General features: G+C 33.7%; 1 protein-coding gene across 2 annotated transcripts in view; it reads right to left on the bottom strand.

Annotated features, from left to right (window-relative positions):
* The window catches only part of BMP5 (bone morphogenetic protein 5), a 123,258-nt gene extending 96,360 nt beyond the window's left edge, over window positions 1-26,898 (bottom strand). The window contains exons 1-2 of one of the 2 annotated variants that reach the window (XM_045391077.3): window positions 26,287-26,898; window positions 25,685-26,052 (exon numbers count right to left, since the gene is read on the bottom strand). In XM_045391077.3, coding sequence (XP_045247012.1) covers window positions 25,685-26,052; window positions 26,287-26,297 — 379 coding nt within the window. In that variant the 5' untranslated portion in view covers window positions 26,298-26,898. Of the gene's footprint in view, window positions 1-25,684 lie in introns of both variants that reach the window. The other variant, XM_005552690.5, reaches the window with a different exon arrangement.
* Window positions 26,899-27,569: the final 671 nt, after the last annotated feature.

Raw genomic sequence — 27,569 nt, 5'->3', positions numbered from 1 at the left:
GATTAACAAATATTTATTGATGACTGAGGAGTTGGGACTTTATGCTGTGGTCCGTGGATGATCATAGTTGGTTTTGTTGAAGAAAGCTAATATCATCTCCTGGTTTTTAACTTCCTTCTCTATGTGACTTTAATCTCTGTCAGCCCTAAAATGCTATGATTCTAAATATGAGCCAGCTATCAGGTGGGACAAACGATGCAGCAGGAATCATTTCTCCCTTATCCCCAGTCATAAAATCAGACTGCAGGATTAGACCAGCTCTTACAATTCATTAAGTCAAAATATGATCTTCTCTAAATCTTACCTAAGAAAATTAGACTGTCACTGCTTTAAACATCTTCAGTAACAGAGAATAAATACACTTCATCTTGGGACCACTGTGATTGTTATAAAAAATGTGATTGCCATTAATTTAGCTCTATTTTAGATTATGTCTAATCACACTTCCATGCAAAAGCAATTCAAATATTTGAAGATAACAATCAGCCTCATTGCATTTTTTTCTTCTTGAAGCTAAATAGTCCATTTATTCTTTCAATCAATATTTGTTGTGACCCTTCTGTGTTTCAGGCACACTGCTGGGGTCTGGGGCTACAAGAGTGAAGAAAAGTGGCAAAGTCCGTGTCCTTATAGAGTTCATATTCTCCGGGGGAAACTGTAATAGCAAGAGCTAAGAATCGATGAACATATAAATAATATCAAGTGCTGATAAAGGCCTTATGTATGTGTATACCTACACATGAACATACATATACACAGACATGTGCACATATATACCAAGATAAGTGAATAGAGATTAATATGAATGCTATTTTAGATAAGATGAGGAAGAAGTCTCTGAAAAACTGGAAATTTACTAACATGAGAATAAGCAACATACATAGATTGGAGAGGAATATTTAGGCAGCATGAATGGTGGGTGCAAAGGCCCTGTGGAAGGACACCGTCTTACTTAAGGAAGAGCAAGAGGAGAAGACTAAAGCTGAGTGAGCTGCAGGAAGAGTTAGGAAAAATGCAAAAGGGAGAGTCAAAATAGATATTATTTAGGGATTTGTAGAACAGAGTAAGGAGTTTGAATTTTATTCTATGTAAGAAGAAAGCTTTTAAAAGATTTCCTTCAAGCATTCCTAATATATGATTTAGAACACCCTCACACCCTGCATTCACCTCCTATGAACATGTTAAACTTTCTCTGTATATTTATTAAATCATGGAGACCAGAAGTGAATGAAAATCATCCTAGATTTCTCTGATCAACATGTAGACAAAGACTATTTCCATCCTACCCTTGATCATCTACTCTACTAATAAGACCTAAACTTACAGTACATTTTCTGATGAACCTATCAATTTGTTTCCTCTGAAACTTGTGGTTAAACAACATTTTGAATTCCTTTGCATACAGAGTATTTGTCAAGGTTTGTCAGTGCCATACATTTTTAGTTTTTGACCAAGAACAGCACTTCAAGTTTATCTCTAACACATCACCCCTCCTTGAATAATCTGGATTCAAATCTCAGGTGTCATCTACAAGTTGCACAACCTTTACCAAGTTACTTGACTTTTAGTTTTTTTTCATCTGTAAAATGGGGATTAATCAGTATTTATATTATAATTTTGTTTTTGAGGATTCTATGAGCTAATACATATAAATTGCTTAGACATACCTGGCAAATGTCAAGTAGAACGTACATATTTACCTGATAGAAAAGCTTATGTGTGTATTTATAGATATGTAGTTAGGTAAGTAGGTAGGTAGGTAGGTAGATGATTGATTGATAGATAGATAGATAGATAGATGGATAGATAGATGGAGATAGATAAACAGGTAGATAGATAGATCCCTACCCAGGATATATTTAATATCCCTAATCAGTGATGCTGGTCCCCAGTGACATATACAGACCTTATATATTCACACCACTGCTCAAGTTACTACTTTATCCCACAAAGTTTCTCTGTCCCAAATTTTATCCAGTGTAAGCCTTATTTTGTGCACATTTTCTACCTTCTGTCTCCTCACAGTAATCGTTTCCTCTTCCGACAAAGCATTCACAGTAATGCTTATTTGATAGAGGCACTGCCATTCATCATAAGCCATGTCTGTCTTATATTATAAATTCTTTCATCAAATATTTATTTAGCATCCACTAAATGTATATCTGGAGGCTGTTTAGCATCGTGATTAGGAAAGTAGGTTCCAGTCCCATCTTCTTAACTCATTAGTTGTGTAAATGTGGGCCTCTCCAAACCTCAATTTCCTCACTGAAAACAGGAGATAATAAACAGTTTACCTTACAAGATGTAGAATGCTTTAAATGATGAAATGTTTGTATACTATCTAGCATTTTCTGCACTGCACAGCAGTTGAATGGTAAGATAGCTATTACCAAAGTTATTGCTTTGATCTAACAGACTGAATTTCTTAAAAGTAGTTTTGCGTATCCTTCTTTATATTCCTTAGAGCAAAGAGTATAGTGGCACAAAATAATAGTAGTGTGGGTTTTTTTTTTTTTTTTGCTTTTTTGTTGTTGTTGTTACTTTAATAGAATAAGGAAAAGAAAAGTTATTTATCTCTTTTTTTCCTCTTAATTTTCTTCTCCCCATTCTAAGCAGCTAGACAAGTCTCTGTGCTACTTTTTCTTTCAGTAGATGATTGTGCTTTAAAACAAAAAAAAACAGCTTACTTGTATACAACTTCCTTACTGGCTTCTTTCAGTCCTATGACAATGTCATGGAGTGAGGGATATGTTATGTATGTTACAGGAGAAGGGAGAGACACTAATGCTTTTAAGGGAGATAGGCAGGAGCAGTAGACAAAGCAAGACTAGAGCGGGCGTCCAGAGCCAGTTCTCCCATGAAGGCAGGTGGTAGTACCTCTGGAAGAAGCGTGGAAAGCTGGCTTCCACCCCAGGGAATATTACTAGAACATTTCTGGAGAGAAGAATAGGCAGTAGAACCACTGAACTGCAAAGGAATCTGTGGACTTGGAAAACAAAGTGAACTTCTGTTTTCTTAACAAAACTTTATAGCATGATTTAGACCATGTGCAAGTATAACTTTGGTAAACATAAAAATCAACTTACGAGGATTAAGTATTACAAAAGTACTTTTAAATTTTAAACACTTATCATGGACACAGTGTTAATAATATGATTAGATGTCATAGAAAGCATCTGATAATAAAAAATCTACATTCCCTCTAGTAAATCACAGAAAAGATTACTTAAAAGGTATGAAAAGCCTCCTTTTAAGTATGGGCCATGTCAGATGTTAAGAAGTTTATTTTATTGCAAAGGTATCTTGAGTGAGTGACTCTGCAAGAAAGTTGAAGATTCTACTAATTTTTCAGTAAATTCAGAAGGAAATTGTATTAGCTCAAATTTTCATGCCTCCCATTCTATCCCCCCAAAATATTTTTATATGCCAAGCACTTACTAGTAAAATGAATTTAATTTATTTCTGTTAGTATATCTATCTACTCTCATGATATTAAAATCTATTCAATTCAGGAAGCATGCTATATATAATGTATTGTATACAAATACTATACTGCTTCTATTATAGCAATATATAAGATATTAAAATATTTAGTAGGGCTTTATAATGTACATTAAAATTTGGTAGGAAGATTACTAAACTTGCTGTCCCACTAGTTCTTAGCTGATTTTTATTTTAAGATGAGGGGTTTTATTGTATATTTCTGTCAAGATCCAGGAAAGATTCAGTTAAGAGTTTTAGACTGATAGTAAATCTATATGCAGATAGAAAGACAATATTTCATCTCTCTTTTCTCATTCAGAAAATTGTGTGTCACTATTTATTTACACCAGTTTTTATTTATATAAAATTTAGTCATGACAATCTTACATGTTCTTGTTAAGGGTTCCAATTAAACTTTTCACATTATTATTTTGGTGTTTTTTTTCTACTTCTACTGTCATTGTTATGTAATATTTTCACCATAGTCTCTAACTGAGTGCTCTTTATATAGAAGAAATCCATTGTGTTTTTTTTTTTAGTCTTATTTCTGCTCTTAGTCATACCAATTAATTTTAGTATCTTTTCAGTTGATTCCTAAAGAAAGCAATATTATCAACTGTATACAGTGAAAACTTGTAGCATTTTTCAAACCTCCAGACCTCTGTTAATTACTGATAGTGATAACCAGCACACTAGTTTGTTTTGCCATCATGCTTCTGTTGTTTGTTTTGCCTTAATGTGGAATTTCATTAGACATAATTTTATTATTAAAATATGTGTTGCTGGCCGGGCGCGGTGGCTCACGCCTGGAATTCCAGCACTTTGGGAGGCCGAGGCAGGCGGATCACGAGGTCAGGAGATCGAGACCATCCTGGCTTACACGGTGAAGCCCCGTCTCTACTAAAAATACAAAAATTAGCCAGGCGTGGTGGTGCCCGCTGGAAGTCCCAGCTACTCAGGAGGCTGAGGCAGGAGAATCATTTGATCCTGGGAAGTGGAGGTTGCAGTGAGCCGAGATCACACTACTGCACTCCAGCCTGGGTTACAGAGGGAGACTACATCTCAAATAAATAATTAATTAATTTGTTGTTAATTTGTGATAGATATTATTTATCATATGAGTAAATTATCTTTCTATTCCTAGCTCTCTCTCTCTCTCTCTCTCACCCGACCCCTTCTCTCTCTCTCTCTCTGACTCTCTTTCTTTAATGGGAAACAGAATCAAGTTTTATTGTATGCCATTAATCTCCTATTAACATCATTGTTGTACCAAGATTAGGTGGTTAGAGCAAGCCACTCTGGGTTCAGGAAAGAAAAAGATTCACTTTCTGTAGAGGATTTGAAAACAATAATATAACCAACTATTAGTCATTCTGCTTTTTATTATCACCATGCCTCCAGCAATTCTAAAGAGTGTCAAAATACTCCTCCCAGAAAAAAATATGTGTTGAGCAAAGCTGTAAAAAATGCTGTTGTAACTGCTGTATTTTCATAATATGTATGTAAGTTTCCAATTAGCACATTTTTATTATTTATCCTTTAATAAACACTGTATTCTATGGAAGCTAATGTAGAGAACTGCTGGTTATACAGTCAAACCTAATACACATGGGGTAAGAATTGAAGTATGGTTATATTTTTTTCTTTACGATCACTGGGCCATCACTGTTTATATCAAATCTACTGTTTGCTTGCAGGAATATGTAGTACCACATGACTCAGAGACACAAATAGCACCCTAAGTAAGTTCAACCAATTTCAAAACCACTATATACTTCAGAAGTTTTTACCAAATGTAATATACCTTTAATTATTTGTAAGGAAATTTTAGCAAACATTTTCAAATGTGAAAACTCTAGAAAACCATAACAAATCCAAAGAAACAATGACAGACTGCATTATAATTTCTGAAAGTGATGGAGAAAAAGGTTTTTATGAATTTCTAACAAATTTCTTTGTGTTTAAGACATTTTCTACTTTTACATATGTTGTTGTGTGCATGAGAAAAACCTCAAAAATAAGATTTAGATAAATTATTTTATCAAGTAGGAGTGAAGACAGATTAGGCAAATCTGGACATTCTGATACTAAACACAGATATATAAAGATCATTTTGATAAAGTCATTGACAAATTTGCAGAAACCTTGGAAATGAAAACTATTTCTTATATAATTGACCAAGATGTTGATATTGATCAATATTTTTTCATTTCAAAAAAATTAATACAATTTAAGTGTTAATCTAATGTCTCTTTTTTATACTGTATTTTCTTATTTTATTGGCATTCATACACATATATGTATATGTGTGTATATATGCATATATATTTATCATTCAATAAAAATAATTTAATTTAGCCTTATTTTACTAGATTCATTTCACAATTATTGTTGAAGATAAGTTTGTCACATAGAGGAGCAAGGTGCTGAAATGATTGGCTCTAAATGCCAAATGTTTTAGGTATGCCATAAATTCAGACCAGTTTCCCAATTTTACCTTATATGCTTCATTGAATTGACAGATTCCTTAAAATTAAATCATCCTTTCATTTCTAGAATTAAAATCAATTGGTAAAGGTAAATGACTCTTTCAAAAGCACTCAATTTCAATTTGCAAGTATTTTAATTTTTTTCCACAGTACTTTTGATTTTGATTTGCAAATAATTTTAAGATTTCTGCCATGCAAAAAGACTCTCTTTTTTATATTTTCATATGCATGTTATGCTAATTTATTAAAAATTACTATGCAGTTTTTCATATTTTAAAAATATTCTGGACCAATTAATGTAGCATTTGATGTGTTTCTTTTTTTCTCTCTCCCCTAAAATGACAAATTTCCTCATCTCCTTTAGAAAACAGAAAAAAACTTTTGATCAAATTTTCAGCAACTACCAATATTGTGTACCTATTTATGTTTCTCATTCCTGGGGTATCTCAATAAGATTTTTAATAAGGTGGGTGGGGTGCGCTGGCTCATACCTGTAATTTCAACACTTTCTTTTTAATTTTTATTATTTTTATTTGTATTCATTTATTTATTTGTATTTATTTATTGTGGGTGAGAATGTGGAAGGTCAAGGTGGAAGCATCACTTGAGCCCAGGTAGTCAAGGCTGCAGTGAGCTAGGATGGTGCCACTGCATTCCAGCCTAGGTGTCAGAGTGAGACCCCTCTCTCAAAAGAAAAAAAAAAAAAAGGCGGATTTTTAATATATTAGATATTAGCATAGCATTAATGTAGTAATCATTAAAGTACTAGAGAATATTTACGTTATTTCCCTTTTCGTTTGTTTGGGATTTTTCTATTTTTATTAAGCTTACCAGAAGTTTGTTGATTACTTGGTCTTGCAAATTAACAACCCTTACACGAATTAATCCTATTGTTTTTGTCTTCTAACTCAGTACATTTTGCTTTCACTCCTGCATGTAGTCCTTCTAGGATTTCGTGGAGTATGTTTAATCCGATGCTTAATTTATCAATATACATGTATTCTAATCTTTTTCTTTTGGTGCCAAACTTCCAAACACATTAATTTATCATACAGTTCTGCCTTGGCTGCTACTTTTATGTTTTGATAAATGTTTATGTATTTTTTCAACGTTATTCCTTAAACATTTAATTTCCTCTCAATATAGCTATTTATTTTAAATAGCTATTTTATATAGTTTATGAATACTTGATTGTAAATACGGCATATATCTGCCCCTGTAATTTGCTTTTACCAATGAAATCTACCATTAGCTCTATGCCTTTGACAAATGCAGAATCGGTGATCACCACCACAGTCAAGATACAGAATAGTTCTATTACCTGCTCATGGCTCTTTTATAGTCAATCTTTCACCCTACCTTTAATCCCTGGCAAACACTGATCTGTTCCTATAGCTACAATTTTGCTTATTCCACAATTTCATACAAATGAAATTATACAATATATAGCCCTTTGGGCCTGGTATTTTTCACTTAGCTAGATGTATTGTAGGTTTATGTTTTAGCATTATCAATAGTTCTCTCCTTTTATTGTTGCCAAGAAGTCTAATTCAATGGATGTGTCACTGTTTATTCAGCCACTGAAGGATGTTTAAGTTGTTTCCAGTTTGGGAGAATGATGAATACAATCACTATAAACATTCATGTACAGGTTTTAGTGTGAACCCAAGGTTCCATTTCTCTAGGTAAATACCTAGAAGTGAGATTTGTGTCATAACGGCAAGTATATGTTTAATACTATTTAAAAAATTGTAAGATGTTTCTACGTGGTTGTATTATTTTGCATACCTACCAGCAATTTATATGCATTTTAGTTGGTCTGCATTCATTGATGCACTTGGTTTTCTGAATTCGGAGTTTTTTATTTCTTTTTCTATTTTAGCCATTTTTATGATGTGTAGTAGAATATCTCAGTTTTAAGGAGCAATTATCTAATAATTGATAGTGTTGAACATTTTCTTATGTGTTTATTATCTATACTTTTTATACTTTTAAGCTCATATACCGCCTGATTAGTGATGATTTAACTGTTCCATGGAATCTCAAGTCATATTCTCTACATGATTTCATACATATCAATATACTTCAAAGTATAATCCTCATTATGTACCATTTAATTTAATCTTATTAATTGTATTATTTAAGTACATTATTTTACATTTTTACATTTTTGTGTGTGTGTGTGTTTGCACGCGCGCTATTATGCAGTATTAACTTTATGGAAAGATTTCATACTACAATTTTGCTTCTACCAATTTTTAGTTACATTTCTAATCATCTTGACCTTATACATTTTAATTTATTACTTTCCATATACAGAGTTGGCACTGCTGGAGCTTTGTAAAGTTTTATGTAGTTCATGATCATAGTGACTTGTTTTGTTCAACGTCATTCAATTTTTGAATCCTATACTTACTAATATAAAATTTTGAAACCTGTTTTCTTCTGCTCATGCTGTTCTGATATACCTTCTTTGATTTACAGTTTATCAAATCACTCAACTGCTGCTTACGTTGCATTATTTTTGCAGTTAACACAATATGTTATTTGAATATACATTATTAATTGTTGCTTAAATGACATTTTAAAAACTATGCTATTATACAGTATTGAGACTCAAAAAGTTATTACGTATAATTATAAAATGCTTAAAGCTAAGAAAGGTTGGTAAGATGATAAACATGTATAATGAAAACCTATCATTTAGAGACCAGGTTTAGCCAAAACAAAAATGCAGCCATACTTTGGTACTCTTTCATATCCCTTAGAAGTAACTATCAATCTAGAAGATACTAAAGAGGTCAAGGTGCTAAAAGTGGGTTATGAATATCCTATATCACTGTGATCACTTAAATAATTGCTGATGGCAAAAAGTTTCAAAACATCTTGAGATTCTGTGAAAAGAAATGTTTTGGCTCAAAAGTCAACCTTGATACTAAAGTATATAATTTGTGGGTAAATGCATGCAATTACAACTCAATTAAAAATAATGTATACATTTATTTAGTAGTCCTCTGCAATCCCAAAATGACAACTTCATTTATTTATTTTTTTATTTTATTTATTTATTTTTTTCAGACAGAGTTTTACTTTTCTTGTTCAGGCTGGAGTACAATGGTGCAGTCTTGGCTCACTGCAACCTCCACCTCCCAGGCTCAAGCGATTCTCCTGCCTCAGCTTCCCAAGAGCTGGGATTACAGGCATGCACCACCACACCTGGCTAATTTTTGTGTTTTCAGTAGAGACGGGGTTTCACCATGCTGGCTAGGCTAGTTTTGAACTCCTGACCTCAGGTGATCCACCTTCCTCAGCCTCCCAAAGTGCTGGGATTACAGGCATGAGCCACCACACTTGGCCAATACCTTTAAATAGTGTTATAAATGAGGTATTACATCTCTGCCATCCAAATTATTCTTTGCTCATGTATACTTGAACATTTTATAATTAAATTATAGAAGGTTATTTGAACATAAAGTTATTTAGACCAAATCTATTTGCTTACCTCATTTTAATTCTAAAACTCTAACTCATTGAATATTATAAACACCTCATTCTTCTCCATTTTTTTTCAGCAATTACCTATAGGATGACTTTGAGCAATTATTTTCAAAATAGAATGTTGATGGTATGTTTTAAAAATTCTTAAATATCCGGAAATGTCTTCACATAATTGTTATTTACAAATAATGAGTTGACTGAAAAGAGATCAAGGCAAAAAAAAGGGGGAGGGAAGTAAATAATTATTAATACCTAGCTAAGCATAAGCTGTAAACTCTAAACTCCCCAAAGAGAAAATATAAAAGATTAACAAATCTCAGAAGAAATGCAAATAAAAGAGATATGTTTTAGACTATCAATAATGTAAATACATAAATTAATTCAGGTTTCATTCTGGTAAAATAATACTAACATTTCCACTGGTACAAATAGAAATTGAATCAAATTTACTGAAAAGCAATTTAGTGTATTTTTCAGGAGGCTTAAATGTGTATTTATTGCAGCACTATTTACAATAGCAAAGACTTGGAACCAACCCAAATGCCCATCACTGATAGACTGGATAAAGAAAATGTGGCACATGTACACCATGGAATACTATAAAGCCATAAAAAAGAATGAGTTAATGTCCTTTGCAGGGACATGGATGAAGCTGGAAACCAACACAGGAATAGAAAACTAAACACTGCATGTTCTCACTCAGAAGTGGGAACTGAACAGTCAGAACACATAGACACAGGGAGGGGCACATCACACACTGGGGCCTGTCAGGGGGTGGGGGACAAAGGGAGGGAGAGCATTAGGACAAATGCCTAATGCATGCGGGGCTTAAAACCTAGATGATGAGTTGATAGGTGCAGCAAACCACCATGGCACATGTATATCTATGTAACAAACCTGCACGTTATGCACATGTACCCCACAACTTAAAGTAAAATTTAAAAAAATATATTTTAAAAGTATAGGATGGCAAGTGATTTAGCAGTGATACTGAAACACTGGTTAGTTTCAATAATCAGTGTTTCTGGGTTCATTTTCCTCAGGAACTCCTCAATGTAATTCTGTGTAATTGCATCAAAACAATCACACCTTTTGCTCTAATAATTTGTTTTCTAAGAACAGACTCTAAAAAACTGGTCAGGAATGTTTATAAACACATGAGTAAAGATATCTATTGCAACACAGCAAACAATAGTAAAAGCTAAAAAGATTGCATGCCCAATAATAAAATACTGTTTATGCAAATGACAATGAATTGTCTGGCTGATATTATTCAGTCATCAAAAATATATTCATAAGGAGAAAATGAACAAATGAGAAAACCCAAAAGCATAAAAATCAAGAATTAAGTAAGGGTACAACCTTACATAAACAGGTCAACTCTACAAAAAGGTATAAAGTATAAAAGGAAATGTACAAAAACATCAACAATAATTGGCCCTAGATATTGGAACTGCAACTTTTTCCTGCTCCTTTTTAATTTGACATAAAAGTGACTACAATGTCAATGAATTAAAGTATAATAACTTTCTGTTTGCTGTATTGCCAGAATGGCTTTTATAAACAGTGTTTCTCCATAAAGGAATGTTTCTCCCAAATACCAATGATCAATCATGTGAAACCCTATAACCTATATCCTCCTTGCAGAGATTCATAATACTCATTAGCATAATGAACACACTGAGGAATCCTGTCCTGGAAACATAAAAACCTATTGAATTAGTTTCTTTGCATAGTTCAAATTTATTTGGCCACATAATTTCAGACAACCCCTCTTAAAAGGACAGAGAAATGTTTTGGTGGCTCATGCCTATAATCCCAGCACTTTGGGCAGCTGAGTTAGGCAAATCGCATAAGCACAGGATTTGAGACCAATCTGGGCAATATAGGGAGACTTCATCTCTAAAAAATATTTTAAAAATTAGCCAGGCGTGGTGGCATGGACCTGTAGTACCAGGTGCTTGGGAGAATGAGGTGGGAGGATTGCTTGAGGCCAGGAGGTGGAGGCTGCAGTGAGCCAAGATCACACCACTGAACTCCAGTCTGGGTAACAGAGGAAGATCCTATCTCAAAAAAAAAAAAAATTTTAAGTAATGTTTTCAATGAAATTCATTTTAGGAAACCCTGACAAAGAACTCTGATTAAAAAGAGTAAATGATTGAAAGTGGACAAGAGATTGGAATATAATTATAGTTAAGCACCTGCTTTATCATATGTCAATGAAGTTAGTCTAATATAAATCAAATAAAATGTTTGACCTATTCATAAGTTCATCTGACTTCCTAAGTATGTCTCAGACTGAATAATTAGAAATCAGATATTAAGATCCTTCACACTTCTAGCATTACAATAGGGCCATTGGTAGATTGGGTACGAGTAGCTAAAGGTAAAGAGAGAGAGAGAGAGAGATAAAATAGAATTTTTAAGCAGCAGCAGGTGATGTCCTAAATGCTCATTTTTACTCTTAGCTACCTCTTGTCTTGCTTTTCAAAGCAGAGATTAGTTTTCAGTGTTATAACTAAAAGTCAGTATGTTAACAACTGTACCTGCTTTTTATAATTCGTTGTGTGGTTCCCTCTGTTTGGTATTGAGAGCTGAAGATAGCCAGGTCTGAAATGTCCTCATGTACTTCGCATTTTGCTTTGAGAAATTTTGTAGCTCCAGAAATATTTTCTTTTGGAAAAAAAAAAAATCCCAAGTCCTTACCCTTTAATTCATAAGATACAAAAGGAGCAGAAAAAATATATTTAGCTTTTGTGTGATACAGGGGCAATGAGTGAGCTATGGAAAAAAACTCACTTTACACATGCAAGAGATTAGGGCTGTAACTGCTACAAATCAAAGGATGCGTATTAAATACGGGATGTTATTAAATATTATCTGTAACACAGAGGAGTTTCAGTCATGACTAGCAGGATGAAGCAGAAGTTATCTGTCAGTTTCTAGCTGCAGCAAGCAGTAGGAGATTCCTAACTTGTAAGCTGTAGATGTTCCTGAAGCCCAAATTTCCACTTTAGTAAGTTTCTACTAATTCGCTGGTCAATCCCAATTGGGTCATGGCAAGGCATACTTAGAGGCATGGCAGCCCTGCTTATATGGCCTTCTAGACCGGCCAGCAGGTTGGAAATCATCCAGCATCCAAATAAACTCACTATTACTTTATTCCAATCTCCAACCACTTCTTTTAAGGCCTATTACTGTTTGCAACTTTGATATTTTACCTCTTTTCTATTTGGCCAAATGTTAATCTTGTTTATGCCAAATCTGTCTTTTAAAAGTGGAAATCAATAACACAGATCAACCTTTCCACTCCTTAGTACTGACCAGTTAGATTGCATGTCACAAAGGTCAGTATCCTTGATGTCTGCAAAGTGCTTCTTTTCCTGTTTCATGAGTATTTGCCTCCTGTGGAAGGCCAGCAACACAACTCATCTATCAAAAACCCGTAACAGTTGAACTCCAGGGAGAAGACTCTTGGTAAACTCATTATTAGAGACTTTCTTCTAAAATATTATTATTTCATTTTGTGACATTTTATGTCCATTACTGATGAAGTGAAAACAGTGCAAATTCAATATATAACATGGTGGAAAATATATAGAACTTTAAAAAGAATTCAAGCAATATCCCCACAACAGCAGTCTTCTCAATAGCACTGACAAAGGCAGCATAGCATATCAGTGAATAGCTTGAGCTCTGAATCCAGTTCCTCCTCTTACAGGAAGTAGGACTTTGGACAAAGGACTTCAGGGTCTCTATTTCCTCATCTATAAAATTGAGTGACTTTATGAAAATGTAAAATGTTAGCACTTGAAATGCTATTTGCATGCTCTCTTGCACATCATAAGCACTATGCTAGCTGCAGCAAACAGAATATCCACTAGAGAAGAAATCATTACAGTCTTAACTTCTTCCACTTCTATTATTTCACTTTTATGATAGAATGCTTTGTTGATGTGAATTGATAGATGAACACTAACAACTGTGATGGTGTACCAGTACACTTATATCCATATTTTGATGTAATTTTTACTTCACAATCACAGTAAACTGTCAGGAAAGAGTAAGGAAGTCATAGAATATTGATCAATTTTTCTCAACAATCAACTTGAAGTAATCATTGCCCAATCCCCAATACTGTAAGTAGATTCAAGGAAATGTATGAAAGTGGTCCTTACACTAATTCTCAGAATCCCCTTTTATTTCAATGTATAATTGTATCTCCATTGACTCTCATTATATCCTGAAACTACATTATGTTCAATGTATAAAGTAACAAAGTAAACACTTTATACACTCTTGTTAGCAGTAAAACCTGGAGGAAAATCTTTATCCATCACAATTGAAGAAGTAAGATACGGCTAGGGGTCAAGATTTAGACAGCTCCAACAACCTAATTTTGAAAAATTGTATGCTCTTGTATCCTTATTTCCTGAATACAACACAAATAATGAATGTTTGAGCCACACTTATATTTTGGAATGTACAATTAGCATCCAGTGTAAAACATAAAACCTTCTTTTCGGATATTTCCTTAAAAGTCACTGCAGCCTCCATACTAATAATTTCCCAGAGCTATACGAACAGGCTTCTAACAGACTCTTCAAGTTTTGCTGCAATTTGGTTTTACCTTTGCCCAAGTCTTTTTAGACTAAATGGCTTCCATAGGTTCTGTCAGCTGGTAACAGGCTTTAAAAAAAAATTCTTTAAAGGGATTTTTTGTTAGTGTTTTTAATTTTACTTGGTGCTAGATTTTTGGTGTGATTTATTTAAAGTATGTGACATTGAGCAAAGAAAAAAAAATCCTGGCACAAGAATGAAGGATTTTGGGCCTGGACCTGGCTCCTTTGCCCTGTGATCTTGGCAGTAAAACAGGCACAGTCTTTCGCACAGTGTCTGGCCCAATAGTAGGTAGTCAGCTTTTATTTGTTAAATGACTGAATGAATGACCTTTCAGAACTCCAGTTTCCATAGATGTGTGTTGTGTGATCATATCTACTTCCTTGAGTGCTATATACTGCAGTAATTTAGATCAAACCACCTAATGTACATAAAGGCGCTTTTAAAAAATGTAAGCCATTATTACTATTGTTGTTAAAAATTGTATACTTTTTAATTTCTCTAAAAGTTGGTTAATAAAGCAAAGAATAATGGCAAAGAATATAAAATCTGTCACCAGAGCATGGCTCCGGTAATGATTCCGCCATTTACTAGCTGGGTGACTTTTGTAAGTTATTTACCCTCTGAATACCCTCAATTTTTACATCAATACATTGACAGAAAAATATTTACCCATGGAATTAAATGTGGATACACTGAAATAATGCATAAAAATCAGAGTCCAGTCTCTGTCACGGGAACTACATTTATTGTTGTTATTGTTCCTTTAATTATCACTGCTACAATTATACTATGAAATTTTATATACTATAAGGAGCCACATAATGACAATGTTTAGATCAACACAGATCGTATATACAACACTGGTCTCATAAGATTATAATGGAGCTGAAAAATTCCTATCATCTAGTGACATCATAGCCATCATAATGTAGCACAACCAATTACGTATTTTCAGATATGTTTCCATAAATGCTTACCATGGTGTTATAACATCCTACAGTATCCCGTGCAGTAACATTCTACAGAAGTGTGTAGCCTAGGAGCAATAGGCTTTACCATCTAGCTGGGGTGTGTAGTAGGCTATGCCATCTAGGTCTGCGTAAGTACACTCTGTGATATTGGTACAGTGATGAAATCATCTAAAGAAACATTTCTCAGAATGTACATCCCCATTTTTAAATGATGCATAACTGCAAATGTATCACACATACAAAAAAAATGGCTCTCTTAATTATGATAAATAAAATTATTCCTCAATGTAAATTATGGAAGAATGATAACTTTTAATGTAAAGTGTAAAGAGAAAAACCTTAAATGGTGATTTGAATATATCAATAAATATGTAGTTGGAATGTGTATACTTATTTTAATAACTTTACCCATCACAATTAAAAATCTAGCAGTGATTATCAGTACAATTTGAGTATGTCCTCTCCTAAGCTCATGTTGAAAGCTGATTCCCAATACGGCAGTGTTGGGAACTGGAACCTCATGAAAGGTGCTTGGATTATGAAGGCACTGCCATTATGAATAGATAAATGTCATCTTGTGGGAGGGTGTGAGTTTTTGCTCATCTGGGAATGGATTAGTTCCCTTGAGAGCAGGTTGTTACAAGCCCAGTCTCTCCTGCATATCTCTGCACAGACTCACATTCCCTTCCACTTTCCACCAAGAGTTGAAGCAGCACGAGACCCTCATTGGATGGGCTGCCTGATCTTAGATTCCTCAGCCTCCTGAATCATAAGCCAAACAAACTTGTCCTTATAAATTATTCAGTATCAGGTATTGTGTTACATCAACACAGACAAACTGAGACATCATATTAATGGCTTATCTTTCAGCATTTTATTAAATAATGAGAAAACAGTAAATCTATGCTTTCCCACTCAATATATTATGAAATATCAAAAATCAATGTGATGATTTTTACAATGTGCATCCTGTAATAGAAGATGTCCACAGTTTATGTATGGCCTTTTGTGTGACTTTGGAGACCAAACAAATACATTTTCATCACGTTTAAAACATTATAAGTTATTATATTATAACAACTCAAGAAAATTAACAAAAATATTTAACAGCCTCATCTGGAAAAAAAAAAAAAACCCAAATAGTCGAGGAAAGTCACAATACTTAAGGCTGAATGGTATTATGTAGAAACAAAATTATAATAATGATTTAAATAGTAATGAGAATAGCTGCAAGTTATAAATCATAAATTCAGACATGATTTGGGTTACAGACGATACTAAAAGCTCCAAGATTGAAAGATTATTTGAACAGAGTGACCTTCCTGCTTAGAGTTTAAAAGTTTATACACCTAAATTTTCATCATGAATCAACTTCTTAAAAATTAAAACCCTCAAAATGAGTTGACTTATGAAAATAAGCATTAAAAACTTTTTTTTAACATTCTTTCAAAGGTTTCTTTATAGAGTGTCCATGTCTTTACAACCAAATATCTTCTAATTGTATATTACTGCCTTGGCTTCTAATCAGTTTCCCCTTCTCCTTAACAAGCAAGGAAATGGAACAGGTAATATCTAAAATTAAAGTAAAACCATGGAGTAGTTCTAGGACTCTGACCAAAGGTAATATGAAAAGCACCTTTCAGCAGCTAATCACAGAAAATGTTGCTTTTGGGTCCTCAGAGGAAAGCACCACAATCCGTCTCATGAAGGCTCTGCCACAGACTGACCTTTTCCAAAGCACCCTGGTGGGGGAACAGAGTACATCAGCTGTCCAACTTGAAGAAAGAGTCAATGAAATTCAAAGTTTTTCTTTCAGACAGAGGAAAAATTATGTGCATAATGTTTCAGAATTTCAGCAAGGCATTTATTTGATGAAGTCTGGTAGGCTGAACGTAGATTTCCTCTAACATTAGATCTCCATAGTATATTCTAGTAGAAATAGTTGTAATAGCAGGTGACACCATTAATTATTTGTCTCATGTAGACTCAAAGGTCTAGGACCTCACCTTACACAATCTTAACTCCAATTCTCTATTATGAGCTCCACTTAGATGCGGAAATAGTTTCAACAAAATGAAATGGTTTGCTCAAGGATACACAGCTGGAATTCAAACCAGTCTGGCTCCAAAGCCCTAACACTGAAACCCTACTAAAACAGTTAAGGGAGAACCAAGTGACCCTCCTTCACCCAGAGCGAAGAATACATCTACACAAATTTTGATATAAAGCATATTTAATTAATAACCTTCATTTCTTCCCCACTAGATAAGTATTTTGTGTCTGCATCAAGGTTATTTGCAGAAGAGGCTACACAATTTCTGAGTTGCACCTTCTCTTCCTCTTTTAATAATTACATAAGTGAAATTGCCAACTGTAGCAACTTTGATGGAAAACACAAACTGGTACTGGAAAGGAGTTGTTCTATTCAGTATTTCTCTGTGATTGAAGGGCAGGGAGTGGCTCTGGCCTCAAGGTTTAGTGCTTGATTATTTATGAGAACTAAATAGCTGACATACCTGCTCCACTACTAAATTCTGCCTCTCTGAGTCACAGGAGCTCTGCCAGAGGAGAATAAAGGTAGCAAAGAAGAAAGACAATAATCCCTATCTACCTCATTCTAACATTATTTTTGCCTGCAACATTAACTATGGAATGTGAACACTGCATGTGAGAATATCATATGATTCCACTCAGAATTCAATAAAGCTCTAACACACAGTCATGGATCATTCCAGGAGGTATAACATACAATTGAGAATAAACAGGGATTTGAAAAATATATTGCTCTTCATTTTGCTCTACATATTTGCATATATTCTGCTCATTCCCCTACTGAATTTTTTCATTGGCAATTGCAGTCCACAGTTCATATTGTGATCTGAAAGCGCTACTTTTCCTTGTTTTAGGGGGTTTTGTTTTCTGGGTAATTTTTGTTTTTTAATTTCAATTTTCTCTAAAATGGTTTTAATATATCAGCTGAAATTATTGACCCAAACACAATTGAAGGATTTTTTTCAGCATGCCATGCTTATATTTACCACTTTATTTCACCAACTCCTGAAGTAGTTATCTCTCACACTAAATTATTATTCTCTTGAATTTTATTATAAATTAACTAAGACAAAGATTAACATATATATCAGTAACTTGCACTGAAATTGAAGTAATTCTAGAACCCTTGCTGACTAAACAACCAATGTTTATCTACTTGTGCTGAATATCTTCCATTTGTACCTCAAGATCCACTCTTCACATTTCCCTATTCTGCTATTCTCACCAAGAGACTAACTTTTAGGAACCTCACCAATGGGTTCTGTGGCTCTCTGGCTTTCAGTGAGGGTGAACCAAGGGAAGACCAAAACATATAGTCTGGGTGTTTATCCCCTGGTATCTGTACCCCTCCCTGCTGAGTATGTAGGGATTAGATGCATGGCATCTTTCTCCTAATGCCATAGTTTCTATCAGGGCACCTTCCCCACATATCTCTCCTCTGAGCTTTCTGGTAACTATGCCCCCTACCCAGGAGTAGTGAAGGCTACCCTGCCATCCCAAGATACTATATGATCCCTTGTTTTGCCGCAACAAAACAAAACAAAACCTCTGCCCACAACACTATAAACATTATAACATTACTTAAACTCTCCTAAATGATTCAGTTTGCACATTCTGTCTCTTTTCTTTTGGGAACGCTGATACATCTCAGTGGGTGGGGCAGGCGGGGAGTGATGAATGGGACATGGTTTCTGTTGCCACAACATGTAATCAAACATGTAGGACTAGCCTCACGGGCAAGTGACCGGTGCAGTTGCACAGGGCCCTGGGCTTAGAAGGTCCCTGCTCTTGGTATAATGCTCTGCTGCCACCATCTTGAAATTCTTAATAATTTTTGAACAAGGGGCTTGCATTTTCATTTTCATCAGGGTCCACAGATTATGCAGCTGCTCCTGCAAATTCTCTCAACATTCATGGAGTTGAGATTTGCACTTATTATCTTATTATCTACACTTCATCTTTAGATAAGGAACCAGAGGCACAAATAATTTAAATAATTTGCTCAAGTTCATGCTGCTAGTAAGCATGTAATATGGAATTCCAATCCAAGCATTCTGGCTTCCTGTATACTACTCTACTTCTGCGATGGAATCACAGAAAAGAAAGCAATTAAATTTAATTTATAATTAAACTTTAAAGTCATGTGAGCAGTAATATGCCATGAACTTAAGATTCTGGAGATGGCTGTGTCTCCTATATAGAAAGGGTAATCACAGAGTCAGAACAGAGACAGAAAATCTGCCCAACAAATAACACGGAACTTCTCATCTCATTAGAGCATTAAAATAGCTGAAGGATTGTGTACATGTTAATAAATCTTTTCTTGGTTTAGACATGTCTTATAGTCCTGCATAAAATCTAAGCAGGATTTACATCTGTTGATCCTGACTTTTTAAAACTATTTTCTTTATTCCTAACAACTCCAGGAAACCTGTTTAACAAGAACAATAAAAGTTGCTAAAATTATTTTCTAGAAAGAAATTGAACAAACACAATATCGAAGACAAGGATCTTCATTGTCTTAGAAGTCATAAAACAGCACAATCTCCAGTTTAATTTCAACATCCAAATATTCAGAATTATACAAGGTTTTGGTTTCTAAGAGTTATGTAATATGTATTTAATTCACTGCCTTCCAAGTTGAGGTTAATGCATTCTTTTTGATTTATGGGTTTTTGTTTTGTTATTGTTGTTATTTTACTCCCCAAACCACTAAAGACCTTTCTTACTAATCTACAAATAGTCTTTTTTTTTTCTCTTTTTAAACACTGTATATTTTAATAGATTTTGTTTCTGCCTTTTAAAATTCTCATTTATCCACAACTTCTTGGGCAAGACTCATACAAACTAGAGGTTACTACTACTTGGTTGTGCAGATTGTTTTAAACATCTCTGAAAAAGTCAGGTGAATACTCCACCATTATTTTTATCTTACTCTCAGACTGTGAGCTGAATCTTAAACATCCCAATCTGACATCAAAATCAAAACAGATCCCTTTTCCCCCTAAATAAATGAGCTGTTTGTCAGGGCTGACTAGTGTGTTTTAAAGGATATCTTAGCCAAGGGTATTATTTTAAGAGATGAGCAAATGGGAAACCCCACAGTCCAGCCAATAAAATATGAACTTAAGGTGCAAAGAAGCACTCATAAATATTACTTAGAACAAGGGATTCATTGTTTCTCTCCAACCCTTTCAGTGGTTCCTCTGATCTCAGCCCCTCTCCTGTGCGTCAGGGAAGCCTCTTCCTTTAACCTGTGGTTTTTTAAAGCTGAGCTACTACATTATTTATGACTGTAAATGTGAGTAGCCTGTCTGTATGCTCCTTGTACACACATACTGAGACAACCCCCCTCCTTCCCCACTTCGGTATTTTAGTGTGTAAGGATGAAAGGGTTTTCCCCTCGAGCTGATGTGGCTGGGGATGTTGAATTAGCTGCTGTTCAGTATGAGGTAGACTGAGGATTTCCCAGCACCTCCTCCACCTGTACAACTCAAAAACCAGCCTTTAATGACTCATTTCATTCCTTTTCTTTCTTTCAGGCTCTTTTTCCAAAATATTTTATTTCTTTCTCTGTCTCATCCTTATTCCTATATGCCTCTAAATCCTACTCTTTGTCTCTTTATTCTTTCTCATTATCTCTTCTCAAAACAAAATTAATCTCTTCATAGAAGTGACAGAATATTAAGGATAATATAAGCAAAAGTTTTTTATAAACTAAATAGGACTGGCATGTTTGATGAGTGTTATTTTTGTTCGATGTTGATTTCTTTTTCTTTCTTTACTTTTCTTGAAATTTTCCCTTTTAAATGTTATTTTATAAAATAAAGGCAAAACACAATTAAATTCTGTCAATGGGATCCTTAGGGAGAGATGAAGAGGCAAAGAAGAATGGGATGATGGAGAAACAATTACAGGGGATGGCAAGAGCCAGGGCAGCTCTGGTGCCCTGGGGAGCTTTTCTCCCAGTGGGTGGAGGCTGCAATTGGCACGTCATAACCTTTTCCTCCTCAACTGGAGAGAAAACAGGAGAGTGTACCTCAATTCTCAAACTGTAACTAATTGATTTTCAACTAATTTAAGCCTCTAGCAAACCAGGACCAAAGGCAGACCCCAGGAAGGGTGGGAGTGGTAAGGAGAGGGGTGCCAAGAGTGCCTGGGGCTACAGAGACACAGAACAAGGAGGAAAGGCCAAAAATTGCTGGGATGAGAAGGGAGGAGGGAGAGTGGTGATATTACAGAAAATGGAAGAATGAAAGGGAAGGAGTCAGAGGTGGCGGCTGAGGCAGTCCCAAGTCCTCCTTAGTTCCAGCTAATACGTCTCATTAATCGTTAAAATTTGATATTTGTAAGTAACCATTACAATTTGCAAAAAAAAAAAAAAAAAAAAAAAAAAGCATTTAATTAAACTATGATTATAACTATCTCCGGCAACCCTGCATGTGTATGTCATGCCAGTCACTTGATAATCAATCATCTTTAAAGGAGAAAAAGAATCCTGTTGGTCACGATTATGAATGTGAAGGGTTGTTGAAGAAGAGAGAAAAAGGTCTCCACATTCAGCAATATTTTTCTCTTCAAAAGTTAAAACTTTTACAGAATGATTGTTGCTTTACCCATTATTAGCATTAGTTACTCCAGGCATAATTTGTGAATATGTACTATAATGGCTTTAGATTATCTTTCCTTCCAACCCATCCCCCTTCAAAAAAAACTTCCATGTGTTTATGGGTGTGTTTATGTTGCACAAGTGTTAATAACTGTTGAAGAGACTACATCGATAGGCATCTTTAGGCAGATTTGTATATAAATTCCTTTCCACTGGGCACTTGATTCAGCCAAAAACAACAATAAATTATCAATGATGCCTTTCAAATCTGTCAACTGAGAACATAAGCATTTTTTCCTTCCAGTACCAAGAGAACTTAATGATTAGGGTAAGTAGGCAAAAAAGGATTAAAGTTTTTGAAAGCGTTTTTTCTTTCATGATAACATACTAAGTATGTTCTCATATTTAAAAAATTTAACAGCACATTTAAATACTTTTATGCTTGGAATTAAAACATCTTCTTGAAATATATCTAAGAGAAAAACCATTAATAAACTCAAAGTTCAACTTTTTCCAGAGGAATATGTAGATACAAAGAATAATATAAAAGTAATTTTCCTGTTTTTACTGTTTTTTACTTCCTCTAAAACATCTAGTGTTATGTCATTGTGGGGACAATGTCATCAAGTAATCAAAATTGGCTTCTAACTAAAAGATCTTAGAAATACACTACATGTTTTCTTTGTGTAAACAAGAGATAAATATTGTAAGCAAGTTATCTAATCATGCCTTTAACTTGTGTTGGTATTTAATACATATACTAACACTTAGCACTTTTGACAAAAAGATGGTTAAAAAAGAAAACTAAACAGAAAGACATTATTATTAACAAAATAATGTTATATTGACTAAGCAAAAATTCCACCGACATTCAACAGTTTTAGGGAAAAAGCAAATAATTCAACCTGTAAAATTTAATACTATGAGACTGATAAAAGTGGCCTAAGAATAATGAATATGATAGAAAAAATATTTCTCTTCACACAACTAATAATTTATATTCATTTCTTCAAAATAAACAAGTCAGTAAAATAAAGGTTAAAATGATGTTTTTGGTTTCACATTCAGATGTTTGCATGCCTCAGGCAATTTATTTACATTTTATTTTTCTTTTAGTAAATTCAAATCTATTTTTCACTTATGAACATAAAGCTAATCTCATCTGAATTTTAAACAGTGGGTATTTTGTTAAACATGATTCTGAGTTTGGGTTAAGCTTAATTGTTCTTCATGACCAAAACGATGTTGAAAAAAGAATTTCTGAATGAAAAGGTAACTGTAGAAAATCCGTTATTTGACTTGAGAAGGACAACACACAAGCATTTTTGAAAAGGATGCTACTAGATCCTTTTCATATAATTCTTCTAATTATGGGAAATGTCAACAGATTCTTTTCACATATTTAAATATCCAGGTGACTTCCTCAATACAAATCCCTTGACTATTACTAACGTGACTCATTTGTACTTAGTCTCAGCTATATGCATATATTTTAAGATACTGAAAAAATAAAATCTAATCCTTCTTAGTTTTATAAGAACATGAAATAAACTACAGGTAATATTTGCTAATGGATATTACATTTAAAATGCACTGACACTCTTATTGCAGCTAATAATGTTATTACACTTTCACCTTTTCTGAGTATGCTTATTTATTTGATTAAAAAAGAAATGCAAAAGTTAAAGCATTTTACTAAGTAGTGATCGACTATAAGTTTTGGATTTATTAGAAGGCATGATCAAAGGATAATTAAACTGTTGTTTAATTTTCCTTAAAGTCTACCAAGAAAAACTCACCTAGTGTCAGAATCAGTTTGTCAGTAATTTCATGTAAGACAGTTTGGAATTATTAAATAAAGAAGAAACAATAGCTTGTTATTGAGTATAAAGTACTACTCAGCAGTTCAAGCATGATAAAAATAAATACACAATTTCTCTAAAGCTTATAACTAACATTGTTTCTCTAGAGTCTAATGAATAATTGTATTTCTTCATATAGGCAATAAGCTAATAAACTGCTATGTTATTATAATCTGAACAATGTAACTAAAATGTCATTTATTTTTAAATGTGTTTCTCAATAATAAAAAAGTTCTAGGAATCAACGAATAAAACTATTATTTGTTTTGACTTTCTTACTCTACGTAGATTTATAAAAAATAAACACGTAAATTAAAAAATCATGCTTACACTTATCTTGTAAAGGATCAGAACAATTCTAATAAAATATGACATTCATGACTGAGCTATTGTTTATTAAAATATGTAACATATATATGCTTCTTTGTCAGATTTTAGATGATATGACCTGATTTTCTCAATGATTTATGAATATATAAATTTTGCTAGATTGAAATTTTTCTACTAAAATATTTACACTACTTTAAATTCTTGAATAATACTTTAGAAATGTTACAAAGCAAAACGTACCACAAGCTACGTTTTCATGTCCCTTATACTAGGTAAAAGCAATCAAATTAACTTGACATTAAGCTATATTTTAAAGGCTAAAAAGTTCCATGTGAAGTCTGTTAATTATATGTAGAAGAAAAGGCCTCCAGGACACCTGATTAGTGCAACAAATGATGACTTACTCACTTAATAATGAGAGCTTTGTCTCTAGTAACATAAAACATATGATTTATTAAGTACCTTATCCTTCATGCTAGGATTGCTAAGAGCAAATGAGCAGAGTATAGTAAGCAACATATATTATAAAAGCATTCATATGTTATTAAGATTTGTTGATAATCTGACTTTTCAAAGAATATTTCCTTTGAGATGTTACATGAGGAAGTTTTTAATTAAGTGTTTTATAAAACATGTTAATTTTAAGTCAAAGCAGATTGCATTTGTAAAACAAAGTTCTAAAAGCTATAACATCATAAAGTTCTCAATTCTTCCCAGTGGATTAAATTTGTTGATAGAATTTTTAATCTTCAAAAATAAAATACATTCGATGTTATTTTCCTTTGCCTGCCAGAAGATAGTAAATTTCACCTTCGATTTTTACTAAAACATTTAAAGAAAACAACAGCCCTTATAAGATCATTTGAAATTGGTAATCCATAATATTATTGTGAGAGGGAATACTGGGAACTAAATTATCATTTGACATTATCAGTATTTAAAATCCATCATGAAATACCAGCTATGACTAAGACATAATTTTAAAATGTTCTCACTGATATTGTTGTGGTTTACAGAAAATTACAATTAAATATTTTATCTCATGTAGAAGGAAAATTTTGTATAGATAAAGACCCCTAAAGCATGTTTTACATTTTTCTTGCCTGTGAAAAAAATCAAGTAGGTAGAACATACTTTACACATTACAGTTAAGAACTGTTAGACTGAAACTTTATTTCTGAAATATTTATTATAGAATTTCAGAATCCCTTCCTTGATTCCTTGATAGTAATCTTTTATGGTGCTATTCGATCTTGGTTAATTTTACATCTATATTTTTACAGTAGTTGCTTCCCCTAGATGAGAGATTTTTAAGTAGTATGTGAATATATACTTATATGTGCTTTAAATCACTTAAAAAAAAAGTGGTTCAGAATGTCACTTTTACTTTCCCATCTGTAAGTGCTCGTTTCTTTTTTTTATTTTTACCCATAGCATAGCTATCCTCATAAATGTCCCTGTTTTTAGACTATTGCCTTTGCATTCATATATTTAAGTGAGGTTGAAATTTTAACAAGATCTAAAAAGACCCACACTATCAGTGTTTAAATTTAACTATTCATATTAAATATATATACATATATATGACTTTTTGCCTAAGGCAAAATCTTACATAGCATGAATGAAAGAAACAAAACAGAAGCTAAAGAGGAGAGTTAGAGAAAATGACTTTATATAAACATGACCACCTACCAAGCAGCTCCTTTACTATTAGGAAAAACTTCCACTTTGTAATAACATAGATTAACAAACAAATGAACAACATACCTAAGTTGACAAAGCTCATGACCATGTCAGCATCATTCAGAAAGTTGGTATCATGGAGGCTGGCTAGAGGAGGACTCTGGGTGGTCAGAGGAGTCGTCCGAGATAACTGTATGCGACGAGGATACCCATTGGGAGAGGCTGGGTATCCCTTTCTTGCCCCTCTGGTCTCTTCTGCCAGGGATGCCCTTACTGAGTACTCCGACTCTTCAGGATTTTCTTCATTGGTCATGGCATTGTAGAGGTCCAGCATAAAGAGAGGTGCAGAGGATGCTTGCTTTCCAGGAGAAAATGGTCTGGGTCTGTGAGGCAAACCCAAGATAGAGAGAATTTCCCTTTGTATTTCCCGTCTTTCGTGGTTCCGTAGTCTTCTATAAATAAAACTGGAGTGAACATGATTGTCTCCCAAACCTCCTTTTGCATAACCCACCAGAACCCAGCAGCTCCAGAGGAAACCCACAATACCCTTAAGTAAAAATACAGTCAGATGCATTTTTGTCCAAAAGCAAAAGTTGATATTTTTAGTCCTTCTTGTCCTCTTAAAAAAAAAAAAATCTAAGTTTCTAGGAGGTACACTTTCCCAGTAGCTGAAAAAACAAATTTACCTATTTTTCATGACAGTGACATTTCTGAGCACAACATCCTCACTGATTTTCCTTTCCTATTTTAAATATTTTGGAAAGTGTCAAGAGTAGTTATTTCTAAGAAAGCTGAAACTCAGATTTCCAATTATCCACAGTTGTTAAGAGTTTTTGCTGCATTGATGTAGCAGAAGACGACTAATATTATTTGATCAGATGACCTATGCATTCCTATATGAATTTATGATAATCAGGCCTTTGGTATTTGAATTAACAAAAGTTGATCTTCTGATAAACTGTAGTTCCCAAAGTAATCTTCACTTGCTCTTGAGTTCTTCTCAACCCTTGAGCTCTTTCCAAAACAAATCCTGATTTCTCAATCACAGATCTATGCTGATCTGCACCTTGGTGTTGGAATATATATCTGTCCGGCAGCTTGGTGATAACTTTAACATCTTTTGTGTCGTCTTAGTGTAAAATAATACTCTAGGTTGTACTATTCAAGTAAATGTGTTTCCCTGAATTTACTTGAAATCCTTCCTGTAAGTCCATTCAATCCCTTTCTCCTTCTTACTGTTAATTCCACCTCCAGCAGGCACAAATATACCAGCCCTCTTCAAGAGAGATCTAAAGAGTAATGTAAGCACAACCCTGCTGGGAAAGAAGAGGCTTCTCATTGTAATTTGAAACTGGTAAAGCAAAAAGAACTTAACCCTTTTGCTACCAGAAAAGTCTCCATTTTCACAATTTTATAACCACGCATCTAACATAGAACGGTGATGCATGGGGCATACAAATTCTAGGGGAAATAAAAGGCAGTTTTCAAGTAGTACACTGAAAATTTTGCCATCCATTTTACGTAGTACTTCTTTAGATCTTTTTTTTCAATGACATGTACTTAATACACTTCTGTATTAAGTCTCAGGTTGTGCCTAAGTTAGCTTGATGAATCTCAGTTCTATATTTGAGATTATTTCTAGCTTTTGTATGTCATTAAAATGCACTTCTTAAAAAATAAAAGGATGAGTTGTAAATTGAGGTTAATTCACTGTTTCTTAATGACAGAAAATCCTTTTAAAATAAAATACAGCAGAGAATTAATCACTAATAAATATATTCTAGCTGCCAAAATGGTTGTTGTAATAATTCAATAACAGTGATTAGATAACCTAGCTTTAAGTGTCTTTAAATATTAAAATTTTAAGCAGAAAGTTGAAATACAAATATCCTAAGATGTAGTGTCATGATTCATAACTTTTAAGTTATTTCAGTTGAAATATACACAGACCTACAAATTAGATATTTCC

Source organism: Macaca fascicularis, chromosome 4 (genome assembly GCF_037993035.2).
Source record: "Macaca fascicularis isolate 582-1 chromosome 4, T2T-MFA8v1.1".
In the NCBI taxonomy this organism is placed as follows: domain Eukaryota; kingdom Metazoa; phylum Chordata; class Mammalia; order Primates; family Cercopithecidae; genus Macaca; species Macaca fascicularis.
The sequence above is the reverse complement of the archived record's forward strand: the minus strand, read 5'-3'. Positions and strand labels throughout refer to the sequence as shown.